This window comes from Labrus mixtus, chromosome 15, assembly GCF_963584025.1.
Source record: "Labrus mixtus chromosome 15, fLabMix1.1, whole genome shotgun sequence".
Classification (NCBI taxonomy): domain Eukaryota; kingdom Metazoa; phylum Chordata; class Actinopteri; order Labriformes; family Labridae; genus Labrus; species Labrus mixtus.
This window is the reverse complement of record NC_083626.1, coordinates 12471348-12494476: the sequence shown is the minus strand read 5'-3', so window position 1 is coordinate 12494476 and position 23129 is coordinate 12471348. Positions and strand designations below refer to the sequence as shown.

Here is a 23129-nt window from a genome sequence, read left to right as displayed (position 1 = left end):
GAAGATTCTAACCTCAGAGGTCCTTGAGGCCATCGTATTGACAGAGGCTGCCTGACCTTTTAAGGCTGCTGTGGCTCCGATTAGATGGATGTGTGAGTGCACAAAGGTTTGTGTGTGAGTGTGCGGTGAATTCAATTACTCAGCTGCTGGCTGGACTTTGGAAGCATGTGTCAGTGACCCCTATCTGTCCTCCCTCTGGGCCTCCTTGCAGTTTCCATCTCCCTCCTATCCTGTATACACTGATAGCAGTTTTCACACAGTGTGCTGTTTTCCATGTTAAAAGTTCAGGAAAAAAATGGAATCACCTTGTTCCTCAGAATTGAATGTGCTGCTAATGCATCACTCAGAGTTAACTGCTCTGTGCTGTAATTCTGGCCAACATTTGAACAGCCCTCTGAAAACTCTTAACTGAGTACAATCTGAAAACTTTTGCAAACCACCTGGAGTGAAAACTGCTGCTCTCTGTAGTTGACCATAATGCTGGTTGTTTGTCTTATCCCTTTAATGTACAACGTGTGTCTTACATTGGTCTTCCCTCCCTTTGTCCTTTCTCTTTCCCCATTTCTCTCCCTTTTCTCTCCTTCTATTCTGTATTTGTTTCTTCCATTTTATGTGGTTTATTCCCTCCTTATCCTTCCCGGGGGCCTTTCCCACCCGTCCCTGTGTTGTGCCCTTTTTCCTCTCTCCTTCTCTCTCCTCTGCTGTTGGCTCAGACCTCAAAGACATTCAGAACAATAAGAATAGATACTTGATAGCCTCAGAGAATCAACGCCCTGGCCATTTCTCCACAGCACCTATTGGTTCCCTGACAGCTTCTCCATCCTCTGGCTCACTGTGCAGCCAGGGTGTCCTTCAGTCGGTCACCAGCATCCAGGAGCGCATCATGTCTACCCCTGGAGGAGAGGAAGCTATCGAAAGACTCAAGGTAACGGGGTCTGTGCAGACCGCAGCAGACTAAATTACAAATGTGTCTTTTGTAAAGAGAAAAAAACATTCCCTTAGATCCCTGAACACTCCACTTAAAACTTTAACCAAGTTACTTATCATAATGATAATAATAATAATAATATTAATACATTCATATATATATATATATATATATAAGTTACCTCAGTAGATGAGGGCTACAGGATTAAGAGAATAGATATTGTATTATAGTTGATGTAAAGTTGTGATCGTCACACAATATCAGTTAATAAAGATATGTAGTGTAGATAATCTTTAAATTAGTGATAAATTTATTTAATTTCAAGATAGCTGCTGTTTAATTTTAGCCCACACACGCAGCTTATTTAAAGTGCGTTTCTCTCATCAGTTCTCATGTGGCCTCTGAGTTTTATATCTCTGAGACTCGCTCTGTTGAAAATGTAGCACATGGGACTGCAACTTCTAACCATGAGGAGCAGCAGTTTCCATGGCAACGGTGGTGCCCAGTCTTTCCGTCACCCAATGACGTCAAGCACCGACGCAGATACGGAGGAAATTGGACCAAAATAGATCCTGTCCTATTGGCTTTGAGTGCTATTAGTCAGACACATAATAATGTAATTCTTTAATCCGTCACGCCTAAGAGCTATTTTAGAAATACAGAAAAAAAGACCTTTACAATAATTAGAACATATATGCCAGTACTTTAAGAATGATAATTTCTTATGGTATAATTAAGTCATATAAGTTATGTGTTGTTATAACTGAACAGTAACAACCTTAACCTAACAATGCTCTTTAATAGACAAAGAACTGACTGGAAGATTTTAAGCAACGTAATTAGAAGAGGAACTAGGTTTTGTTGTAATTGCTTAATAAGGCAGTATTCGTTTTTAATCACTTAATCAAAACTATCTTTCATGAAAGAAGGTGAGCAGCACCCGAGCAGTTTGGGGTTCAGTGCCTTTCCGAAGGGCACCTCAACAGTGCCCAGAAAGTGAACTGGAACCTCTCCAGCTTTCAGCCCAATTTATAGACTTTATACAGAGAGACTTGGTAAGGGGATAAGGGTTGGGAACTTAAGGGTCACCAGTTCAAGGCCCAGAAAGGACCGAGTTTGGAATTGGGACTGGTTACTGGAGAGGTGTCGATTTACTCCCAAGGTACTGTAGAAGTGCCCTTGAGGAAGGCACTGAACCCCCAACTGCTTGGGCCGCCAGTTCTTGTGCAGTCCCCTCTTTCTGACATCTCTCTCTAAATGTATGTCTATTGGTTTAGTTTGTGCTTTCCGGCTTGTGTATTTAAAAAGTCTGATTCCCCTCTGGATCAATAAAGTGTATGAAACTGAATTAAAAATTGCAATTTTCCTAAGACTTCTCGTTTTGGTATTCAGGAATCAGAAAAGATCATCGCTGAGCTCAATGAAACCTGGGAAGAGAAACTGCGAAAAACGGAGGCAATCCGCATGGAAAGGTTAGTACTGTGGGACAAGTGTGGGCCTATGTCCTATGTGGGCCTCCGTCCCTGTCATCTGTGTCCTGTGAGTGATGGAGACAGAACTACAGGGGGTTGTTCATCTTTTTGGCCCCTCTGAACTGTCTGCCTCATTTTATCTATCCGTCTCATTTCTGCCCACACACACACACACACACACACACACCACCCATTTCCCTTCTCTCCTGTCTGTCGTCACACTCTGCTGCTCAAACAGCCCTCTCACGCCCTTTATCCACTCATCTGTGGCTGCAGACGTCAACCATGTTACTTTCCGTCCATTGAGCCTTGTCATACCACATCACTTTTCATCAACACAAAGGCTCTTTAAAAATAAATGTTCAAAGTTATTGTTTTTGCTCTTTGCAAGAGAAGGTATGCCTGTATGTAACATATGTCTTCAACATACTTCAATTGTAAGTACGGACTGTTTTGCTTTTCTTCAGGGAGGCCTTGCTTGCAGAGATGGGTGTGGCAATCCGTGAAGATGGAGGCACGTTGGGAGTCTTCTCTCCTAAAAAGGTAGAACAGACATGAGCACAGACATTGAGATCGGTGGGGGACTGTGTCAAGTTTCCCATGTGTCGTGATGCACACTCTTCCACCATCACTTCCTTACTTCTTTCCCCCAGGTTGTCAGTTTTTTCCATGAGCACCTCCCTGTATGGTTTCTTTTTTATTTTTTTTGTCACATATTCATTCTATCTGTCCTTCCACTCTCTGGTTATTTGCTTCCTTCACATACTCAGCTTAGCCACGAAAGCCTATTCGATGAGCAGCTTGATTGTTCTCCCATCAAGAAGGTTTGTTTAATTATACTGTAGTATCACCTTTCCTTCAGTATATGTAGCCTCATGTAAGTATAGTCTGACCTTCCAATAGTGATTTATCATCAAAGATCTGCAGTTAGCCCCCCTCAGTTTTTAATGTCATTGTACTAAAGTTAATAACCTTCAAAATGATCGGGCCATACAAATATTTGACAAGTGATTCTTAATTTAAGGTACTCAAATTTTTCTTACAAAGACCATTTGAACAACGGAGTATGTTTGAATACTTGATGCTTGCCTGAATATTTTTTTAAAAACCATTCCTTTAATGATCACAGTTGTAAGTGCTATCATAAGGCATATTCATTTATAGGCAGTCGTACATTCCCGTCATTCTTCTTGCTTACAGTAGAAAAGTAATATTTTGTAGCTAAATAGAAACCATTAGGTCGGATAGTAAATGTTTGTTAGAGGAGTTACCATTGTGGTAGAAAAGGAGATTTGATATCTTTTCATCTCTGTGCAAGCTTTCACATGATCAGTGCTAGTTTCAGAAACTTGAAACTCTTTGAAAGTAATCCTTTTTTGGCATCGGCTCTTCCCTCTGCTGCTAATTGATGTGTTTTAGTTGAATTCCCTTTTGTTCACATGTCTTTGTCTTCTATTCATTTTTTCTCTCTCTTTTCACTCAATGCCTCTTCCTGGGTTATGGTTTCGTTGAGAAGCCTTGTGATCTTTATACAGACTTTAATGGGGTGTTTTCCCCGAAAAAGGTTGGTTGTTTGGCTGAGTAGCTGCTAGCTTTGTTTGTAGTAGTAGTACTGTCATGTGTCAGGCTATAGAGATGTCAGCACTGTGTCAGTGTAACCATTTGTATGTGGTTTATGTACTGAATAATAGGGGTGGGAATAGCAGGGTAACTCATGATACACGATATGTGGCCCCCAATAACAATAATATCATGGGACAGCAACATTATGATATCTGGTTAATTGAGGAATAATTTAGTGTAATTTTCACAGCTGTCTTCTTCTCCTCCTTCCTTTTCTTCTTTTTTTACTTATTAACTTCTGTTCATGTTTCCCTCATTTATGTCTTAAGCACCACTGGTCTGAGTGATAGATTGGTGACGAAGGGAGTCAAATTGCTAGGGAAATCTGTTCAGAGCACTATAGTTATATATTTTTGATATACTGTTTATAAATGTACACATTTGGCAGCAGCGATTTGGTAATTGTATCACACCTTTAAGGACAACGATATATTGCTGTAGTGATATTTTGTCCCACCCCTACTGAATAATACAAATCACTGTCATCAGCCGTGTTTGATATAGAACCTTGTACACCTGATTTATTATTTCCGGTATTGATTTAGTTACAGCCCTGCTGAATTTTGAAGAAGGAAGTGAAGTCGTATGGATGTTTTTATTTTGTTGGTTAAGTGTTTTCTTTTTGTGTTTCATCTGTAGACTCCACACCTGGTTAACCTGAACGAGGATCCTCTCATGTCAGAGTGTCTGCTCTACTACATCAAAGACGGAATTACAAGGTAACATTTCAACCTGAATGATGACACTGAAGTGCTGCAGAGGATGTGAAAAACTTTCCTCCTGGCAGGGTTCCCAAAAATGTACTCTGTATTCAAAGTGGTCCTCTTTTGATCTTAAGAGGTCAGAGTTGGGGTACAATGGCTTAACTTTTTCCACTGATCCCAAAAAACTTTCACTTTCTGGAGTTACTTCTTCTTCTCTATTTGTCATTTTGGGTCCCTCATCAGACTATTCCTGTTGTGTATTTAGTTACATTCCTGCCCCAGGGGGGAAATATTCAGTTAGAATCTCAGACATCAGTAACTTTAGGAGGACTTCCTTCTAATGGTGGTCTAAAGGTACCATTTCTGAATATTTGATGAAATGACAACTAATTGAAAGAAGAAGGCAGGAATCACTCTCTTGCAATGCCTTTGTGATTGTTTCAGGGTGGGTCAGGCTGATGCTGAGAGACGACAGGACATTGTTTTGAGTGGTGCTCATATCAAGGAAGAACACTGCATCTTCCGCAGCGAGAGGAATGCCAATGGAGATGGTGAGGCACAGTATCATGAGTTTGTTTTAGTATACGCCTGGACATTTTCTTTAATTAAGCAGAGTTGAGAGGATCTTTTTTCTTTTGAAAAACATAAAAAAAATCATGCCCTTAATACCTCCAATAGCAACCCAATGCCCTTTGTCTATTTATTTGGATGAAATGATTCCATAAACACTCAAAAATAATCCTCTGTTAATAGAAACCTTATGGCATAAAGGTTGTGATCAATACACTGGATTAGATATTTGTCCGTCACCATTTGTAATAATAATGATGAGCTTTTGAGAATGAGCAACTGATGTTTGGTTGATTTGTTTGTTGAAGTAATCGTCATGCTGGTGCCCTGCGAGGGATCAGAGACTTACGTCAATGGCAAGCGTGTTGAAGATTCAATCCAGCTTCGTTCAGGTACATGTCTCACTTTCGTAAACAAAGCTGTAAATGTGATATTTGTTTAATCTCTGTGGGTCGATGACCTAACTCATTGTAGTAACTATAGATCATCCTTGGTCTTCATAATTATTCATTTTTAAACAACATGGTTCATTAAACCTCTTTTTAGGTTCTAGTTTTTGATAATAAAAAAAAAAAAAATCTCATTCCAGAAATGAAGGAGCAGTGATATGCTATTCTCATGCTCTCTAACTTATTTCTGCCCAACCTTCTTTCAGGTAACCGTATCATTATGGGAAAGAACCATGTGTTCCGATTCAACCACCCAGAGCAGGCTAGAGCTGAAAGGGAGAAGACACCATCTGCTGAGACCCCTGTGGAGCCGGTGGATTGGACTTTTGCTCAGCGAGAGCTCCTGGAGAAGCAGGGTATCGACATGAAGCAGGAGATGGAGAAACGGTATGCAGTCCCTCCTGTTTGCAATATTTAAACACATTTCGAATGGTGACAGTTGTCAGCCATGTTGGTTTTCACATATATACATTGTATCGTGCATTTGTGATGTATTATGCAGTAAATGATTACTAATTTTTGTAGGCTAACTGAGATGGAGATCTTGTACAAAAAGGAGAAGGAAGAGGCAGACCAACTTTTGGAGCAACAGCGTCTGGTGAGTTCAAACTAGTTGGAATTTAATAAAAACCTACTGTGTGAATCTAATGAACTCAGTCTTTTTTCTGTAAACATCTTGTTCAAAGTTGTAGACAAGTAAATATTAAGTTCAGAGTGGATAAAAGAGAAAAAGCATACCTCGGTTGATGTTTTTGCCACTTACGTTTAACAAAAGGCAGCTCTTAAGTGATTCAGACAGCTTGTGGTCCAAAGTGAAAGCATGTTTGTTTTTTTATGTCAAGTTCAATTTGAAAGCTAGCTTTGTTATTTGGGATTCACACAGTCCATTTAAATCTGAGTAGCACTAATTCTCACTCTATGCTTTAACCCTTTTGAAAGATGTGTGTGTGTTTGTGTAAATCACACTTTTTACTCCAGGCGCATGTCTGTTCTTCTTGCATGGGAGTTTTCCATGGCTTGAAATGGATGAGCTTTTTACTCGCCTTCCTCTTGAGTTTTAACTGATTCTTCTGTAGCAATTTGATGGAGTGAGAATTAGATTGTAAAGCTTTCCCCTCTCCAAATCCCTGTTTTCTCTTTTCTTGGTTCTTTTATAGTGAATACCTGAATCTTGCAAAACAGCAATTTAAAGCTTAAGTTAATTTGAAGTTCACCATTAAAATCCAAATACATTTTTAAATGTATTGAATATTGGTCGGCATTTGAACACCTGTTTTAATAATGCGATGCTGCTTTTGCTTGGTTCATGTTATTAGCATGTTCTCTTAACTCATTCAGTACTGGTTGTGAAATAAGTTGCAGTGTTTGCTGTTGAGCTGGTCAACTATGAAGTGGCTGTTGATTTGCTTGGATTAGTTTTCTACTGTAGTTTTCTTGCTCTGTTTTGTCCTGAGTTTCGTCTGTTCAATGCAGTTGCTCACCATACAATGCATTGTGATAACAAACGTTTCTGCCGTAGTTTTTCGAGGGATTGTTACAATGTGGTTTCTCATTGACTTCTTTGGCTACCTCTCCTTGCTAGCCTTACCTGCTATCTGTGTAGCACACTGAGGGCACGGTTCAACAACAGAGTTATCACTGCTTACATCTGAATCATTGAATAAGAGACCGTACTCTGGTGTTTTATGTGCAGAGCTACAGGCTTAGGGTTGACTCCCACATGTCCAATTCTAGCAACAATCAACAAATCATACACAAAAACTGAATAATCTGTACACTATGGTTGTGATCTGTAATGTACTTTGTCTACAAAGAATGAGAAACTGCATTTTTTTCCAACTAACGTCTTTCTTGTAGTGGATTAACACTTACCCTCACTTCTGCCTCTCCTCTCTACTGGCTTTGTGATCAACTGCAAGAGCACTTTCTAACTCACTGCTAATACTAAAGCTTCAAACTTCAAACTTCTGGACTAAAGAGGGAAAGCTCCAAAATCCATCTACATGCATGCCATTGTAGCCCGTTTTTGGACCCAGCTTTCAAATCCCAAAATTATCAATTAAGAAGAGGATTGTCAGAAAACAATTCAGAAGCGCTCCAATCAGCAACAATACTCTGTTGATATTTCTTTTCTAATCATGTTAGACATGCTTCACTTCTAATATCAATATGCAACATCAGGAACCATATTTTTAAAGTCACTGTTTTAATGAATGTAACTTCAGCATATCAATATCACCATTTCATTAGAGGAAATAGAAGAATGACAAACTGACAAGAAAGTCAATAGAAGCCACTGTTTGTTGGATTGATTTGTTTTTCTGTATTTATTTGGAACATAATTCTGCAAATTTGCATAATTCTGGAAACTGCATGTTGCCATACATCTTGTACAGTAATGATGTATGCAAAACGTTTCTATAACGTACAAGTAAAAAAAACTAAATCTAATGATTCTGAACAAAAGCATTCTGTATAAGCTTAATTTCTATATCCACATTGATCTTTGTCTATCCTTATGGCTGAAGTTCCCATGTTGCATATTCATACTTTTATTCATTCCTTTTGTTAAAGTCATCCTATCATTTTCTCTTTGATTTCCCATTTTAATTTCTCCTTTTTTGGGAACCATTTGGTTTGTTTCCTGTGTTGTTTTCTCAAGGATGGAGACTCTGATAGTGGGGATGACTCTGATAAGAGGTCTTGTGAAGAGAGTTGGAGGCTGATCACTTCCTTGAGGGAAAAGCTGCCCCCTAGCAAGCTACAAACCATTGTGAAAAAGTGTGGATTACCCAGCAGTGGGAAAAGAAGAGAGCAAGTTAAAATGTACCAGATCCCTCAGCGGCGACGTATCACCAAGGACTCCAAGTGGGTGACCATCTCTGACCTGAAGATCCAGGCAGTCAAAGAAATCTGTTATGAAGTTGCCCTAAATGACTTCCGACACACACGGCAGGAAATCGAGGCACTAGCCATTGTGAAAATGAAGGAGCTTTGTGCTAGCTACAGCAAAAAAGACCCCAACGAGCGGGACTCGTGGAGGGCGGTAGCTCGGGATGTCTGGGACACGGTTGGGGTCGGTGATGAGCGCATTGAGGACATCATTACCAATGGGACTCGAGCAGGAGGGGTTGTCATGGATGAACTAAAGGTGCACATTGACAAACTCGAGGACATCTTGCATGAAGTCAAGAAACAAAATAACGTGAAGGATGAGGAGATCCGTGCTCTCAGGAACAAGATGGTCAAAATGGAAAAGGTTCTTCCACTCATCACCCCAGATGGCCAAGAAGAGCCTGCTAGCAGTAGTACTTCTATAAGTGCTGCAATAACTCCAAGCCCTCGAGAAGCAAAACCCCCACTTCCTGAAAAGCCTGATGCAGAAGACGCAGATTCGCAAACAGCCCAAAGTGAGGTGGATGACACAAACCTAAAGCGAGGAGCCCAAATGCGCTGGATGCGCCAAGAGCAGATACGCCTCAAGAGTCTTCAGCAGCAAGAGATCTCCAAGCAGCTCCGCCGGCATTCTGGACCACATCGCTTTATACCCCCAGAGGACCGCAAGCTACGTTTTCCCTTCAAAAGTAACCCTAAGCACCGTAACTCCTGGAGCCCCGGTACGCACATCATAATTACAGATGAGCAGGTCATTGAGCTTAAGGTGCCTAAAGAAGCTGTAGAAGAAGAAGAGGGAGAAAGCCAGGCTGAGGAAGGAGTACAGTCCAGAGAACAGATGGCTGCTTCGGTTATTCAAGTCACTCCCCCAATGCCGAGCCCATTGGTCCAGCACAGGAGCAAAGACTTGGAGCAAGGTTTAAGCCATGGTCACAAATATAACTATAGGAACAACCAACATCAGCAGCCCCATGAACGAGTCCGTAGCAATTCTTTTAATCACCGCCAGCGGCCGTCTGGTTCCATGGAGTCACTGCAGCAGTCTGAAAACAACAGGAGGCATACTCAGGCTTTCTACCAGCCCCGCCATCATCAGAACCAGCAGCCACATCCCCAGCAACACCACCAACAACAGCCCTACCACTATAATAGCATGATGTATACAGATGGCAGATTCAACGGCTACCAGCAGTACCATCACACTGACCACCCAAACCATCCAATCAACTTTCAGGCACCTCCACGAATGCGCCGACAATTGTCTGCTCCTAATCTTAAAGCCAGTAGAGAGACTGCAGTCTGATTGAGACTTGTGGAATTAGGAACTAGTTTGATAATCTTTGAGTGGGCAAACATTACAGATCACAACAACTCCGAATCATGAGTGTCAAATGGTTAAAACGTAATGTGACTTTTGCACTTGTTCAGCGCGTTATTGGTTGACCCAAAAGTATTGTTTGTATTATAAAATGACATTTTATTCTCATTGTCATCAAAATACTGTATATGCCCATTTACCCGTTTTTGCTGCAGTGTGTTCGTTGTCATCACTAGCATTGAGAGAGCTGTCATAAGGAATTCAAGCCAACAGACTGTTCTTAAGAAGAGACATGCCATGCCGACTCTGTTCATTTTTCAGTCTGTGCAACAATTCACCAGTCATGCTTTGATTTGCCAAAATGATCTTTTATGGTTTAGATCTCTGCCGTTTTAGTATTGCTCTAACGTGAACACATTACATTTTCTCAATTTCATTGAGAAATGTTTTGTTGTTGTTGTAGTCCAGATTTGGAATGAAAAAAATCCCCTTGAAATTACTTTTTGTGACTAAACATTAGCATGGAAAATCAGTTATATTTGCAATTTTGCATTTTTGTGTTCTTGAAATGTCTTCTTTTTTAAAATTTGGATTTTTTTGGGCTTTGATGCCTTTATTGATAAAACAGTGGACAGACTAAGAAATAGGCATGAGCGAGTTGGGAATGACATACTGGAAACGACCGGGGCGGCCCGCTTGAAGGACGATAGCCTCTGTACGTGGTGCACGTGACATATCCACTAGGCTACACGAGCCCATATGAAACATATTCTGTTTTAGATGATGATTGGCGTCGATCTGGAATCAACATACCACTATGCTGGTCATCTGAAAATTGAAATAACTTGATGCACTAGTCAATTGTTGACTGCCTTTTAAACAGACTTTAAGGGTAGGTAAAGAAAGGGGTTTTCCAAAGGTGCCTTTTATGCTCTAACTTTATTAATCCTGCTGTGCATTTAATTTTTTCTTTCCCTTTTTTTTTAATTCAATGCTCATACAACTGGCCTCAGTTTAGATCAATTAGAACGTAATAACTGCCTTAACCAAACTAACTTTTGAGTAATGAAATACTGATTTTGTCAGATCTTTAGCAAGCTACCTGATTGCTTGATCAGTTTTTTTTCTTCCTTTCTCCATTTATTTCAATTATGAAGCTGCCACCCACTTGTATTTCTATATATATTGCACTTCTTCATAAATAAGTTGTATAGGTTAGCTAGTTTTGACACAGATTGAAAAGTTGAGCAATAAGTTACCTCATATTTTAAGTGTTTTTATACTTCTTTCAGAAACTACCAACAATATTGGTCCTTTTTACTTCATGATGATTTTATTATGTTAAGTTCTCTCTACATCCTTGAGTTGACTATACTCCCTATGTAAGAATCACAATGCTGAAATGCTACTAAGCTGACATAACTTTCAGATAAGTTACTCAAATGTTTCAAATAGAAAGTTTCTCTGTAACCAGTCCAGGATGTTCAAAGTGTTCTTCTCTACGTGTTTGAACCATGATGTGGGATCCTTCTCAGTATTATAAATTACATTTTAGTTTGTGGTTCACTGAGTTAGCACAGAGTTCACTGTGTTTCCACTGGATGTCCTACAGGTTGTCATGGTTCCCAAAGACGCGCCTTAAAAATGTTGGAGGTAGCACAAAGACTTGAAGTGTTTACATAATGTTATTTGGGAGAACTCTCCATGTGAAATTAGATTTTGGGGACTGCTTCATTTTAGCTGAAACAAACACATAATCATAGTCCCTTGATAGATCTATCCGGATGATAGTCAATGAAATTAAGTTGTCAATGTCAGGTTTTCAGGCTCTGTGCTCATGCAGATGCTTGTTTGAAATAGGAGCAAGTCTGCCCCGTGATCAGTTTTTTCTTGCTGCAATCGTTGCTTTAAAAGAGCTGCTTATATTTCAATACCAGAAGGCCTTCGAATCATATAAGAGATACAGTGACACTGTACAGAGCACAGGAAAGGTCTTTTAGGACTATCAAAATGTTATACTTTGGGTTAAGACTTATGAAATGATTTTCTATGGTTTACACTACGAGTTTTCACAACAATATATTCTGCCTTACTATGCTGTAACAAAAACCAAATTATAAAATGCATTATGCAAGTCTAGTCCCTCCGCCTTATGTTTATGACTATCTTTGCATGCATTAGCTTACTGTACATGTCTTCATCTGTTATTATAGATGCTGAATTAACAAATGTTAATATAACCTATGCACTGGTGCTGGTGGCAACCAGATAAGCTTGGAAGAACTACAACATCAAACGGACATTGCATACTGTGTTGTGTTTTGAGACATTCATTTATATCAGTGTTAGGTCTAAATTCAAGTCTGTTTTTGAATGTTGTATGGCTGCTTTCTGAAACGTCACTGTTTTTAGTGACTCATCGTGATTAAGTACCAAGTCGTGTTGCTCCTTAATCACTCACTATGTGCAGACGCACAGTACATGTGTGGAAAAAATGTAATCACAGGTTTTTAAAATAGGATATACTGAATGCCTCTGTTGCTGGAATTTTTTTTCAAAGTATGACTGAAATAAAATGTCATGTTCCAAGTGCATTTTTTTTGTTACATATGGCTGGTGTTAGGATTTTACTGCCTGTAAACCAGTTAAGTTGAAAAAAAATCTGATCTTTACATGTATGCATCTACACAGGAATAATCATTTTTCTGCAACTCTGAGGTAAAAAGTACTGTAAGTGATGAATAAATACAGATTTTATGTTCAAAGTTATAGACTTCTTAAAATATAATTTTATCCTTGGATGTTGCAAAAATTAAAGGCCTCTATAACTGTATTTATTACAACATCATGACCATGCCTCACATGTTCCTGTAGCCTGGGGAGAAAGTTGTATTTCCAGTTTTAGATTTCTTACTCCATAAACATGAGTTTAGGCATTTAAATAAGGCCTGGCCATGCTTTAAATACTATATTCAATGGCATAGCAAACTCTATACTATTTAAAGTAGCTTCATACAGACACTTACATCCAGTAAAACATGCTCTTTAGATTTGCAAAGTGTGTCTCAATCAAGATAATTCGGCCTGTAGCTTGTTGTTAGGAAGGGAGGAAGTTAACATCGAATGAAAAGGCTGCATTGTCTTCCCAGAAGACAAAGAACAAACAGGATGAGGTCATCAGGACCATGGCATGTCCTGTTCTGATGATGATGGCGCCCCTTATTGGATTACAGTTGACTCAGCCTCTACCTGCTCCTCTCCACTACAACTCCAGCCATTTCTCTCAATACATTCAGTAACGTCACAGTGTTTTCATGAACTTAATGTTTCAGAACACTGTGTACTAATTCCAGGAAACGATTTTATCAGGAGTTGAAAGTTACTTTTGTTTAATTCATTTAGAGTTTGAGGCTTAAAATAATTTATAGAGAGTGGATTTAATAATCACAACTAAATGTGTTATATTTGATTATACGTAATATTAGCAGTTGTCCAAAGTTTTTACTTACAGTATTTAAAGAATCTATACAACATCTAAAAACATTCTAATATGTAGTGTTTTAATGAAGGTATGGAAATGTAGATTAGAATGAAAGCTGTCCCTAGTTTGTGTAAATCTCATTACAAATACATTCATGTTGTTGCAAACCCACTCTCGTGACAATATTTACAACATGCAATATTCAAGTGTCATGGAAGTCTTCACAACTTGTCTTCAATCTTGAAATATAACTGGAGTACTACGAAAGGTAAAAGAAGAAAAGAAAAGAAGTCCCAACGTGTTGTTTTGGACGTTAGGTCAAAATGTGATGCAGATGATTAGTTTAGCTCACCTGCTGTCCTGGCTGTTCTCTCTTCCCCCCCCCCCCCCCCCCCCCCTGAAATGGTGTCCAGGTGTACGAGAGCAAATTGCAGGAGCTTCAGAAACAGGTGGAGACTATTTCCTTGGTAGCAGAGACACCTGATGAAGAAGAGTTGGAAGAGGAGGAAGAAGAGGAAGGTGTGTATTCCTACAGATACTGTTTACTTTAGTTCTGTTTTCAAGCCTAGATTTAAAAAAAATATATATAAAAATGTACGTTTTCTTCTACCTTTCTGTCCAGAGCCCAAACTTCTAGGATGTGCGTAAAGTATTTATTTTTTTTACAATCAAAAATGTCATATCAATTCAGATTAATCAAATGTCTTAATATACTAATTACACATTCAAAGTATGAAGTCAAAGTGGCTATAATTCCTTTATAGTACAACATGTTACTACTAATAAGGAAACATCTCACATTACGCCTTTAAGGTCATGCTTGAATACTTCATGTCACAGCGTAATTGTCTGTAATTGTCTTTAAATTACTGAGAAGAGCTAAAAAAAAAAAAAAAGAAAAAAAAGTCCTTAAAAATCAACGTTTTCAATTTCTTTCCAGGGAGATTATGGGTTCTTTCAGTAGATGGGCTGGAGATAAATGATTAAAAGACGAATGCAGCATCAGAATGATTAACTTATTTTACATTTAGAATCTCCTCATCCGTCTACATGATACAGCGTTCTGTTAAAACAAATGGTAAATGGACTTGAGCAAATTGAGGTATATTAAAGTGACAATCAGAAGACCATAATCACATTCATACACCGCTGACGCGGGCAGCAGGAGAAACTTGGGGTTAAAGGTCTTGCTAATGGACACACGTCGGACATGTGGCTGCAGGAGCTGGGGATTGAAACCCTAACCTTCCGGATGAGAGAAAACCGATTCTACTAGTCAGGCGGCTTAGGACCAGATTTAGGAAGAATGGGGACACGCCCGACAAAAGCACCACATTTTTTCCACATAGTCTCAATCACCATAGCTTTCAATTTTGGGGGGGAGCCGCTTCATCAAGATGGCGGTTCCAAGATGGCGGCCATGTAAAGTCTATAAGTGCCAATATGTCTTCCAAGCCACTTAGAAAGTCAATCATGTTGTCAGTATATACATTTTCTGGGTCAAGGAATGCATTAAAATATCACTAGATGATTATCTGTGCCAAGATCAAATACACATGTTAATTTTGGCAATGTATTACATCATTTTCCTTGGTTTCTAGGCGGTTGGACATTCATGACTTTACATGGCCGCCATCTTGGAACCGGCATCTTGATGAAGCACTCCCCCCCCCCCCCAAAATTGAAAGCTATGGTGTGGAAAAAATGTGGTGCTTTTGTCTGGCGTGTCCCCATAATTTTGCTAACCTGCCTGACTATACCAACCTAGCCACAGTCAGACTAAATACAACTACTTTCTTGAGTATAGTTGCATATCTAGTTGACATGAATAGCATGTTTTTAATTATTTCTCAGCATTAGGATTACAAACTTTGGCTAAATAGAAGAAAAACAGGAGCTCCGTCTTTCTACATTGTCTTTTGGGCTTGATTCTCCTGAAACACATTGTTGTGAATGTAATGCTACAGTGCTGCTGACTCTGTAAATTCTGGTCCTGGTCGTCCTTGAACACAGCACATTGGGAAGGTTTTCAACACAGTCACGGCTTGTAATAAATATTGACTTACTCCACATGATGGATCACGTACGATTGCAGGCAGTATTATAAAGTGCTACATTTGTGGTTGAGCTAAAACAACTTAAACCACATGTTGGGTTCTTAAAGTTGTTTATCTCCATTCACGTTGTGTTTGCGGTTATTTGTACTTGTATTGTCTCCCTGCAGTGCCATGGACTCAGCATGAGTTTGAGTTGGCTCAGTGGGCCTTTAGGAAGTGGAGGTACCATCAGTTCACGTCCCTCCGTGACCAGCTGTGGGGAAACGCCGTCTACCTGAAGGAGGCCAATGCTATTAGTGTGGAGCTAAAAAAGAAAGTAAGAAAAAATGTAGACCTCAGTTTATCATTCTGTGGTTCACAACTCTTGAACTTATGCTTCTACGGCTTTTATTTGTGCTGTAAATGGAGAGTTTTTACCTCTAAATGCCTTTAAAACAATTTATGGATATGCAAAATAGGTTCTTGGAAGTTTGACTGTAAAACATTTTACATCATGATGTCATAGAAGGTGCCATAAGATTGATTACAGTTTCTATTCAACCTGTGATGTGAGTGAATCATTTTACTGGACAGCCGCATTGAAACCTAATGTATGTTTCAGATAATGCCAAAGGCAATCCTTTAAATCATCCAGATGGGTGTGTTAGCTCACTGTCACATAGAGAAATTATATTTGTTATGAATCAGAAGCTTGTCTGCTCTGGTCCACCTTCCCCATCAGGAGACTTGTGTGATTTATATTCTGGTCTAGTTCTAGGCGCAACATGATTGATACTGGAGATCGGTCGTCTGTCACAAAGACCTTTCAAAGGGTTTTTATGTTTCTTTGGGTCTCTGTCGGTTATTTATATCCAGTGCTGTTAATTGCGCTAGTATTTTGCCCCCAGAGGATGCTGGGAAGAGAGGCCACAAAATTAAGGGGGGTATGGATTTGTTTTTCTTTTAACCATAATAAATCATCTTTGGTACATCTACATTAAAATGATACTTACGAGACAAACCTATGATTTTACTATGACTTAGCCTTTAAATCAGCAAAAACACAAAATGCTTGCATAAAAGTTTAGAGCTGGAGTCAGAATGGATTGTAATGCTTTGTTGACTGTTTTGTTTGGTGGGGGAGGGGTGCGTTTGTTTGTTTTCTTCTCTTCTGCTCTCTTTACCACCTCTCTGATTTTTCAGGTGCAGTTCCAATTCGTCTTACTGACAGACACGCTGTACTCCCCGGTGCCCCCTGAGCTCCTGCCGCCAGAGAAGGAGCGGGACTCGAGGCCTTTCCCCCGCACCGTAGTGGCTGTTGAGGTTCAGGACCTGAAGAACGGAGCCACACACTACTGGTCCCTGGAGAAACTCAAGTAAGGCCCATAACGCACATTACCCAGCGATAGTTTTAGTTTGATTACAGTGAACCACATTCTGCTTTTGTTATTAAAGTTGTGTGCCCTCTGTTATGGTTGCAGGCAGAGGCTGGAACAGATGAGAGAGATGTATGACCGTGCAGGAGAAATGGCGTCCTCGAACCAGGATGACGGTGAGGGCAGTCTGACAGGCAACGACCCCTTCTATGACCGCTTCCATTGGTTTAAACTTGTTGGGAGGTATGTGTCACTGCTACAGAACAAATACATACTTTGAGTGCTTTTAGTTTTTCTAGTTTTAGTCCTGTCTGAGCTCTAAATATCAGTTTTGTTTCGTTTGTCCAGTTAATTTGATGATCAGGCCGCTTTTTTTGATCAGACGATGTCTCGTGGATCTAGGCATTAACTTCCCTTCCATTTTTCATTTTCATGTTCAAATTCTGTGATACAAACTCAGTTTTTGTCATCAGAGTATTGTGTGTCAGTTATCATCATTGTTATCATCATTGTTTATCATCTATGTTGATTGTTATTTTGTTTCTTACCATAAATCCTTCCATGTTTTTTTTTATTTTTATTTTGTTGACATGTTTAGTTTGATGTTACATTTGTGATTTTCTTTGGTGGTCTTGATTTCATGGTACTCATCAATTATCCTTTGTGAAGTTTATCCCTTCAATTTGGTTGTCATTTATTTTTTCCCCTTTAAAATGTGTTTTTTTCATTTTAATTTGATCAGTTGTATCACACGTAACTGTTGCATCATTTTGTACTGTTTGTTGCCATTCTCATATTGATTCTCCCCTCAGTTCATATAAAAGCTTTTTTAATGACATGGCTGATTTGGATAAAGTGGAATTTTGTTGCATTTTACGTTATCCTCTTTGAGCAAGCATGCATTAGAAGATTAGTACGTTAAACTGGCATTTCATTTTAGTATGAAATATCCATGTTTCTAATAACTACTGTGACACCTAACAGCCTTTTGTAATACCTGCTCTTTATGAGATCAGTCCTCCTGTTGAATTTGCAATAGCTTCAAAGTTGTAGTATTAGAAAACGTTTTTCTCTCAGACGATTTGGTGAAGCTTATAATCTTATAACCACTAAGTGGAAAATGTAAGCATGTAATGTCTATCAATGAATGTACAGCTACGTTTGAAGGTTGATTACTTTGTTTTACGGGTATTTTTTGAAGAAGAGAAGCTAAAATAAGTCATGAAATATAAATATTAACTTATACACTAGGAGCTGCTGTGGCCTGTGTCAACTTTCTTTTACTCCATTGTTACCTTTGCTTGGTTTTGCCCCCGTTCTTAAACTACCAACCCTCTCAGCTCCCCAATCTTCCACGGTTGTGTCAATGAGCGCCTGGCTGACCGCACGCCCTCACCCACCTTCTCCACCACGGACTCCGAGATCACAGAGCTTGCGGATGAGCGCCAGAGCGAGATGTCGGACTTGATTGACGATGAGGCATTTGTGGACGATACCAGTTCAGACGCCGGTACAGAGGAGGGCTCAGACATCTTCAGCGACGGACAGGACCCGTTTTACGACCGCTCCCCCTGGTTCATCCTGGTGGGAAGGTTGGTGACTGGCAGTGGCATTTCCTCTACCTCCATACACACATGCTGGGAGAGGAGACGTAATGGATGCTGGCTTTGTTGAGCGTTGTTTATTTTTAATTGTGCACATATAGAGCAGGAAAATGCAGGGCAAGTGAAAACACACGAGCCATTTTTGAAATCATGATATGAACAATTATTTCATGAGGTAATTAATGTCCAGTATATTTCTATGAATATGTTTAAATGTTTGATTGATAGACTGATGTTGCACCCAACAACAGTGTTCTTTAGAACATACAGCAGTATGTAGTATGTACTGTATAAATAGCAAATACTGAAAGCATATCAGTAATAAATTATCAGTAAAGCCACTGTTTGAGATGGACTAATTTCAGAATCAGATCATGTATTCATAGCAGATTTGCAGAGATAAATTGAAGCAGTTTTTAATTTTATAAGATTAGTCATACTTCTGTGCTCACAGGCCTGCTTTGTATGAGTTTCTTTTCATTTGGACCGAGTTCCCAAAAATTGAAAAGCCGCCATCCTTTTCTCCCCACGTCCTCCCAGCTTGTTCTGTCCCCCCCGCCACCATCACAAAGCTGACTGCATTAACTCCCATCTGCATGTGAACATGTATTTGCTGGTAGATGTCTGTCATTTTTTGTTTTTTAAACCTTGTTTGAACTTTTTTTGTTCTTTTTCAGTTTTATGTGACATCAGAACAATTGTTTTCATAACCAATTTGTTTTAAACATTGCTCTTTGAATATGTTGTAGACATTATTAACTCACTGGTAGTTCACTTATCGTGCTTTTATTTGTTTTATGTCATTATTGATGTCATTATGAGGTATTATGCTGCAGTGGCATTTGAAATCACAGCACAGGTTTGCTCAGGCTGTCAGCTGACTGATGTAAACATCATAACTTAAATAACCAACATGTGCAGAAAAATACGACCAATCAATGCAATCTTCAACCGATCAGATTCTGCTTCAATCGTAGTTCAGCTACCTTCGTCAACCCGGCTCTACTCCCGGCCTTGGCCTTGAAAGTCCAAGCAATTGGAAAGGGGGCAGGCGGATGAGTAGGTCACCAGGGGTGCAGCAAAACAAATCAAGCCCTACAAAACAAAATGTCAGCGAGTGTGTGAGTGGGAGACTGACATTGCCACGACACGACACAGTAAAACACGCTTTTATGGGATTTGCTGTTGCCTCCAAGGCGATGTGTCATCACCCTGTCACGAAGCTTAAAAATCAGGTGGACGCCTTAAACTGCTGCTTAATTCACTGCCCTGCAGCATGTGTGATTTTATGTCTGAGTTATTTTATGTTTTTTTTTTTGTCTTTAACATATTTGTCACTAATATTGTTTAAAATATTGTTGTCATTAATATGTGCTAAGCACTGTAAATGTTTGAGAAAATTAACATCAACATTTAAGGAGGTCAATAGGTAATGTATATCTATGTATATTATATATGTATCTAAATGTATATTTAGTTGTATGATAAAAACATTTGAATGTTTTTTGGATCTAAAGTCTGAAGTACAAGTTCAACAATGCACCAGAATCAGCTTTTCATGTCTCTCTTTTCCCTTTTTGCTCACAGAGCTTTTGTGTACTTGAGCAACCTGCTGTACCCTGTGCCACTGGTGCACCGTGTTGCCGTAGTAACAGAGAAGGGCGAGGTGCGTGGTTTCCTGCGTGTGGGGGTTCAGGCTATAGCTGGTGAGTTATTAATGAGATTCTCTAATGAACATGACAGTTAGGCTCTTCATGCAAAGGTTATATCCTGTTTATGAATCTGAGTGTTTACCTTTCATTTGTCAAACTGAAAGACGTATTGTTGTTATATGTTTATTAGAGAAGCTAAAACATATCTACCATTTATTATGATTCAATACTTTTGTAAAATATGAGGCATTTAATTTGGGTCAATCGTTTATTTATTTAGATACCCAATGTAATAAATAGTTGAAGTAGATTCAAACTGTGCTTTGATAGCGGCGTGCTAACATTTTGAAGAGCCCTTCAAGCCAACAATCTGACTGCAAAAAGAAAATTCCCTCCGATTCTCTGTGTATTCCTTTTGATGCGCTCTGACAGCTCTAAGTCACCTGCAATTGATGCTGATAAGAGGATGGTTTGTCTCTTTGTAGCTGATGAGGAGGCCCCAGACTACGGGTCAGGAGTTAGACAGTCAGGAACCGCCAAGATCTCGTTTGATGATGAGTACTTCAAAAAGGTAAGCCCTGAGTCTGATGAAAGTACTTTCAAAAGTCAAGATGTATGTGAGTATGTGAGAGAGAAGGAGAGGTATTATAATATTTGACTTAGGGGGTCTAGGTGGCCTAGTGGGTAGGTCACACCCTGCATGTATGTAACAATGACTCTATAGTCTACCAAGCAGGTCCGGGCTCAGTCCCCAATTCCCTTCTTTCTTCACTGACCTATCAAATGCTAAAATCTCAAAAAATAAATCTTTGAAAAATGAAGGTTTTTATTTAAAAGTTTCTTTATTCTTTATTGTCTGAGCTGATCTTAAGGATGTTTTTTGAGGGTTTATGATTTTCTTAAATACATGTACACTGAAGTATTGCGCAGGTAGAAATTGTAAATAGTTTTTTTCCCCTACCAGCTTAATGCTAATGTCTTCCTCCCTCTGTTCTTGCATCTGATTTGTTTTTTGTCCAATCAGAATGACTTCAGCTCCACCGTTATGACCCGCTCTGGCATGTCTCTGGAAGAGCTGCGCATTGTGGAGGGCCAGGGTCAGAGTTCAGAGGTCATCACACCCTCAGAGGAGCTCAACAGAATCAATGACATGGGTAGGGCTGGCCGACCATCACCTCTCCACGCGTAAATCTTGACCTGTAAGCCCAGTGCGAAATGCACTTGGCAGATGGTCCTCTTGAATGCAAAGGAGGTCGTCAAACGTATAGTTATGGAAATTAGACTGATGATGGGTTTTTTTTACTTTGAGAAGGAATGTTTACAAAGGCTGATGATGAGTGAACAGCAGAATCTCAGACTTGATAATGTGCAGAAGTCAGTCTCTTCTTATTGAGCAGAGCTTCTAATTTATATTCAGATTACAAAGCACAGGTGCAGCTGCAGTTCATTTACAATAAATCACAGCACTATTCCTCCTCACCTTCTCCTGTCGCTCTCTTCAGACCTCAAGCTGGGAAATGTTGCAGAGACCAAGCTGGGTCTTGATGACGATCTGGTAGGCCAACTGGAGGTGGGCAGCATCTTCACCTTCCGTGTTACGGTGCTCCAGGCCAGCGGCATCCCTCCTGAGTACGCGGATATTTTCTGCCAATTCAAGTGAGTCTATAGTCCTTTTAACTCTTCTCTTTAATGTTAATATCAGAACTACAATTGTAGGTGCCTCAGGGGTGTCTGCGTCGATCAAGACAGAGTAATATATATTTTTAAATGTAGCGAGGGTCAGATATTGTAAAAAATCTGTGACTAAAAGTCAGTGGATCACTATAAAATAGTTATTTCTAATAATTAAGTTTCTTTTCTCAGTTTCCTTCATCGTCATGACGAGGCGTTCTCCACCGAGCCTCTGAAGAACGCTGGTAAAGGAGCTCCTCTGGGCTTCTACCATGTTCAAAACGTGAGTGCTCACCTCACACACAAACACAGGCTGTACTTGAACAAGCTCATGTTAAGTCTTTTTGATGACCCCCTTTTTTTTTTTTTTTCTTACTGGTTGTGCAGATATCAGTTGAGGTCACTGAGTCTTTCATTGAGTACATCAAGAGTAAGCCCATCGTGTTTGAAGTGTTCGGTCACTACCAGCAGCATCCTCTGCACCTTCATGGACAGGACCTAATCAGGTTGGTTGACAATGTATTAAGATTTTCCTCTGTTGAGAGGGCTCTTTTTTGAAAATTAGGTTGCTATTTGTATTTGGCACTCATGATAGGTTAATTGTCTCTTTAATTTCAGTCCTCCAACACCATCAAGGAAATACTATCCTATTCCCATGCCTCTGTCTAGACCAGGTACGTCTTTTGATGTCATCACTGCACATGCACAATGACAATATGTTCTGCACTTTTCACCCTCATTTCATCACATTTCTTTTGTTTGTTCTGGTTATATCAGCATGCCTCATGTTTCCTTCCAATTTCTTTTCATTTCTTGCCTCCTTTGGATTTTTCTTTTTGTCTCTTTTTTTTAATCGTCACCCACCGTCCATAATCCTCTTACCCAACCCTGTCCTCTCCCTTCCTCATCTCCCTTTTCGCATGACCCCTCTGATCCTTCTCACCATTTGTACTATGTCACATTTCAAAACCTCAGACCATACCCGTAAGATAGAGTTGGTCCGTTACCTTATGAGCGGCTATGTGAACGGCAAAGTGCTGGACACGCTGTCCGAGCACGCCAATGCCCTGGCTTCCTCCGCTGTGGCCAGTCTGGAGGACGAGGCAGAGCAGCTCTCTCACTTCCCGTTCCTCCCAGTGCCCAGTGACCCTGTGCTAATTGTGCCGAGGCACCATGGTTGGTACAGCAATCCCTGTAGTAGCTAACAAGAGCAGGCCTTAGATGCACCGTTGTTGCTTAGTATTTAGGATAGTGCTGTGCTTTGTGGTGTGAATGCAGACTGTAGCAGGGTAAAGCTCTGCAGTGGTTTGTGTCCTGCACCTCACTGCAGCTTTATTCAGGTCCAGTCAG

At 39.8% G+C, this 23129-nt stretch overlaps 1 protein-coding gene across 11 annotated transcripts in view; it reads left to right on the top strand.

The window, feature by feature from the left end:
• kif1b (kinesin family member 1B) overlaps positions 1-23129 on the top strand; it is a 58678-nt gene that overhangs the window by 25611 nt on the left and 9938 nt on the right. For 3 of the 11 annotated variants that reach the window (XM_061056729.1, XM_061056731.1, XM_061056727.1), the window contains 21 exons: positions 714-925; positions 2321-2400; positions 2868-2943; positions 4663-4742; positions 5172-5278; positions 5606-5689; positions 5953-6133; positions 6272-6344; positions 13854-13959; positions 14063-14080; positions 15665-15813; positions 16680-16852; positions 16958-17095; positions 18193-18444; positions 20044-20162; positions 20594-20679; positions 21133-21262; positions 21611-21764; positions 21972-22062; positions 22167-22285; positions 22398-22453. In XM_061056729.1, the coding sequence (XP_060912712.1) occupies positions 714-925; positions 2321-2400; positions 2868-2943; positions 4663-4742; positions 5172-5278; positions 5606-5689; positions 5953-6133; positions 6272-6344; positions 13854-13959; positions 14063-14080; positions 15665-15813; positions 16680-16852; positions 16958-17095; positions 18193-18444; positions 20044-20162; positions 20594-20679; positions 21133-21262; positions 21611-21764; positions 21972-22062; positions 22167-22285; positions 22398-22453 (2484 nt within the window). The remainder of the gene's footprint in view (positions 1-713; positions 926-2320; positions 2401-2867; positions 2944-4662; positions 4743-5171; positions 5279-5605; positions 5690-5952; positions 6134-6271; positions 6345-13853; positions 13960-14062; positions 14081-15664; positions 15814-16679; positions 16853-16957; positions 17096-18192; positions 18445-20043; positions 20163-20593; positions 20680-21132; positions 21263-21610; positions 21765-21971; positions 22063-22166; positions 22286-22397; positions 22454-23129) is intronic. The other 8 variants (XM_061056734.1, XM_061056733.1, XM_061056728.1 and 5 more) reach the window with 6 other exon arrangements.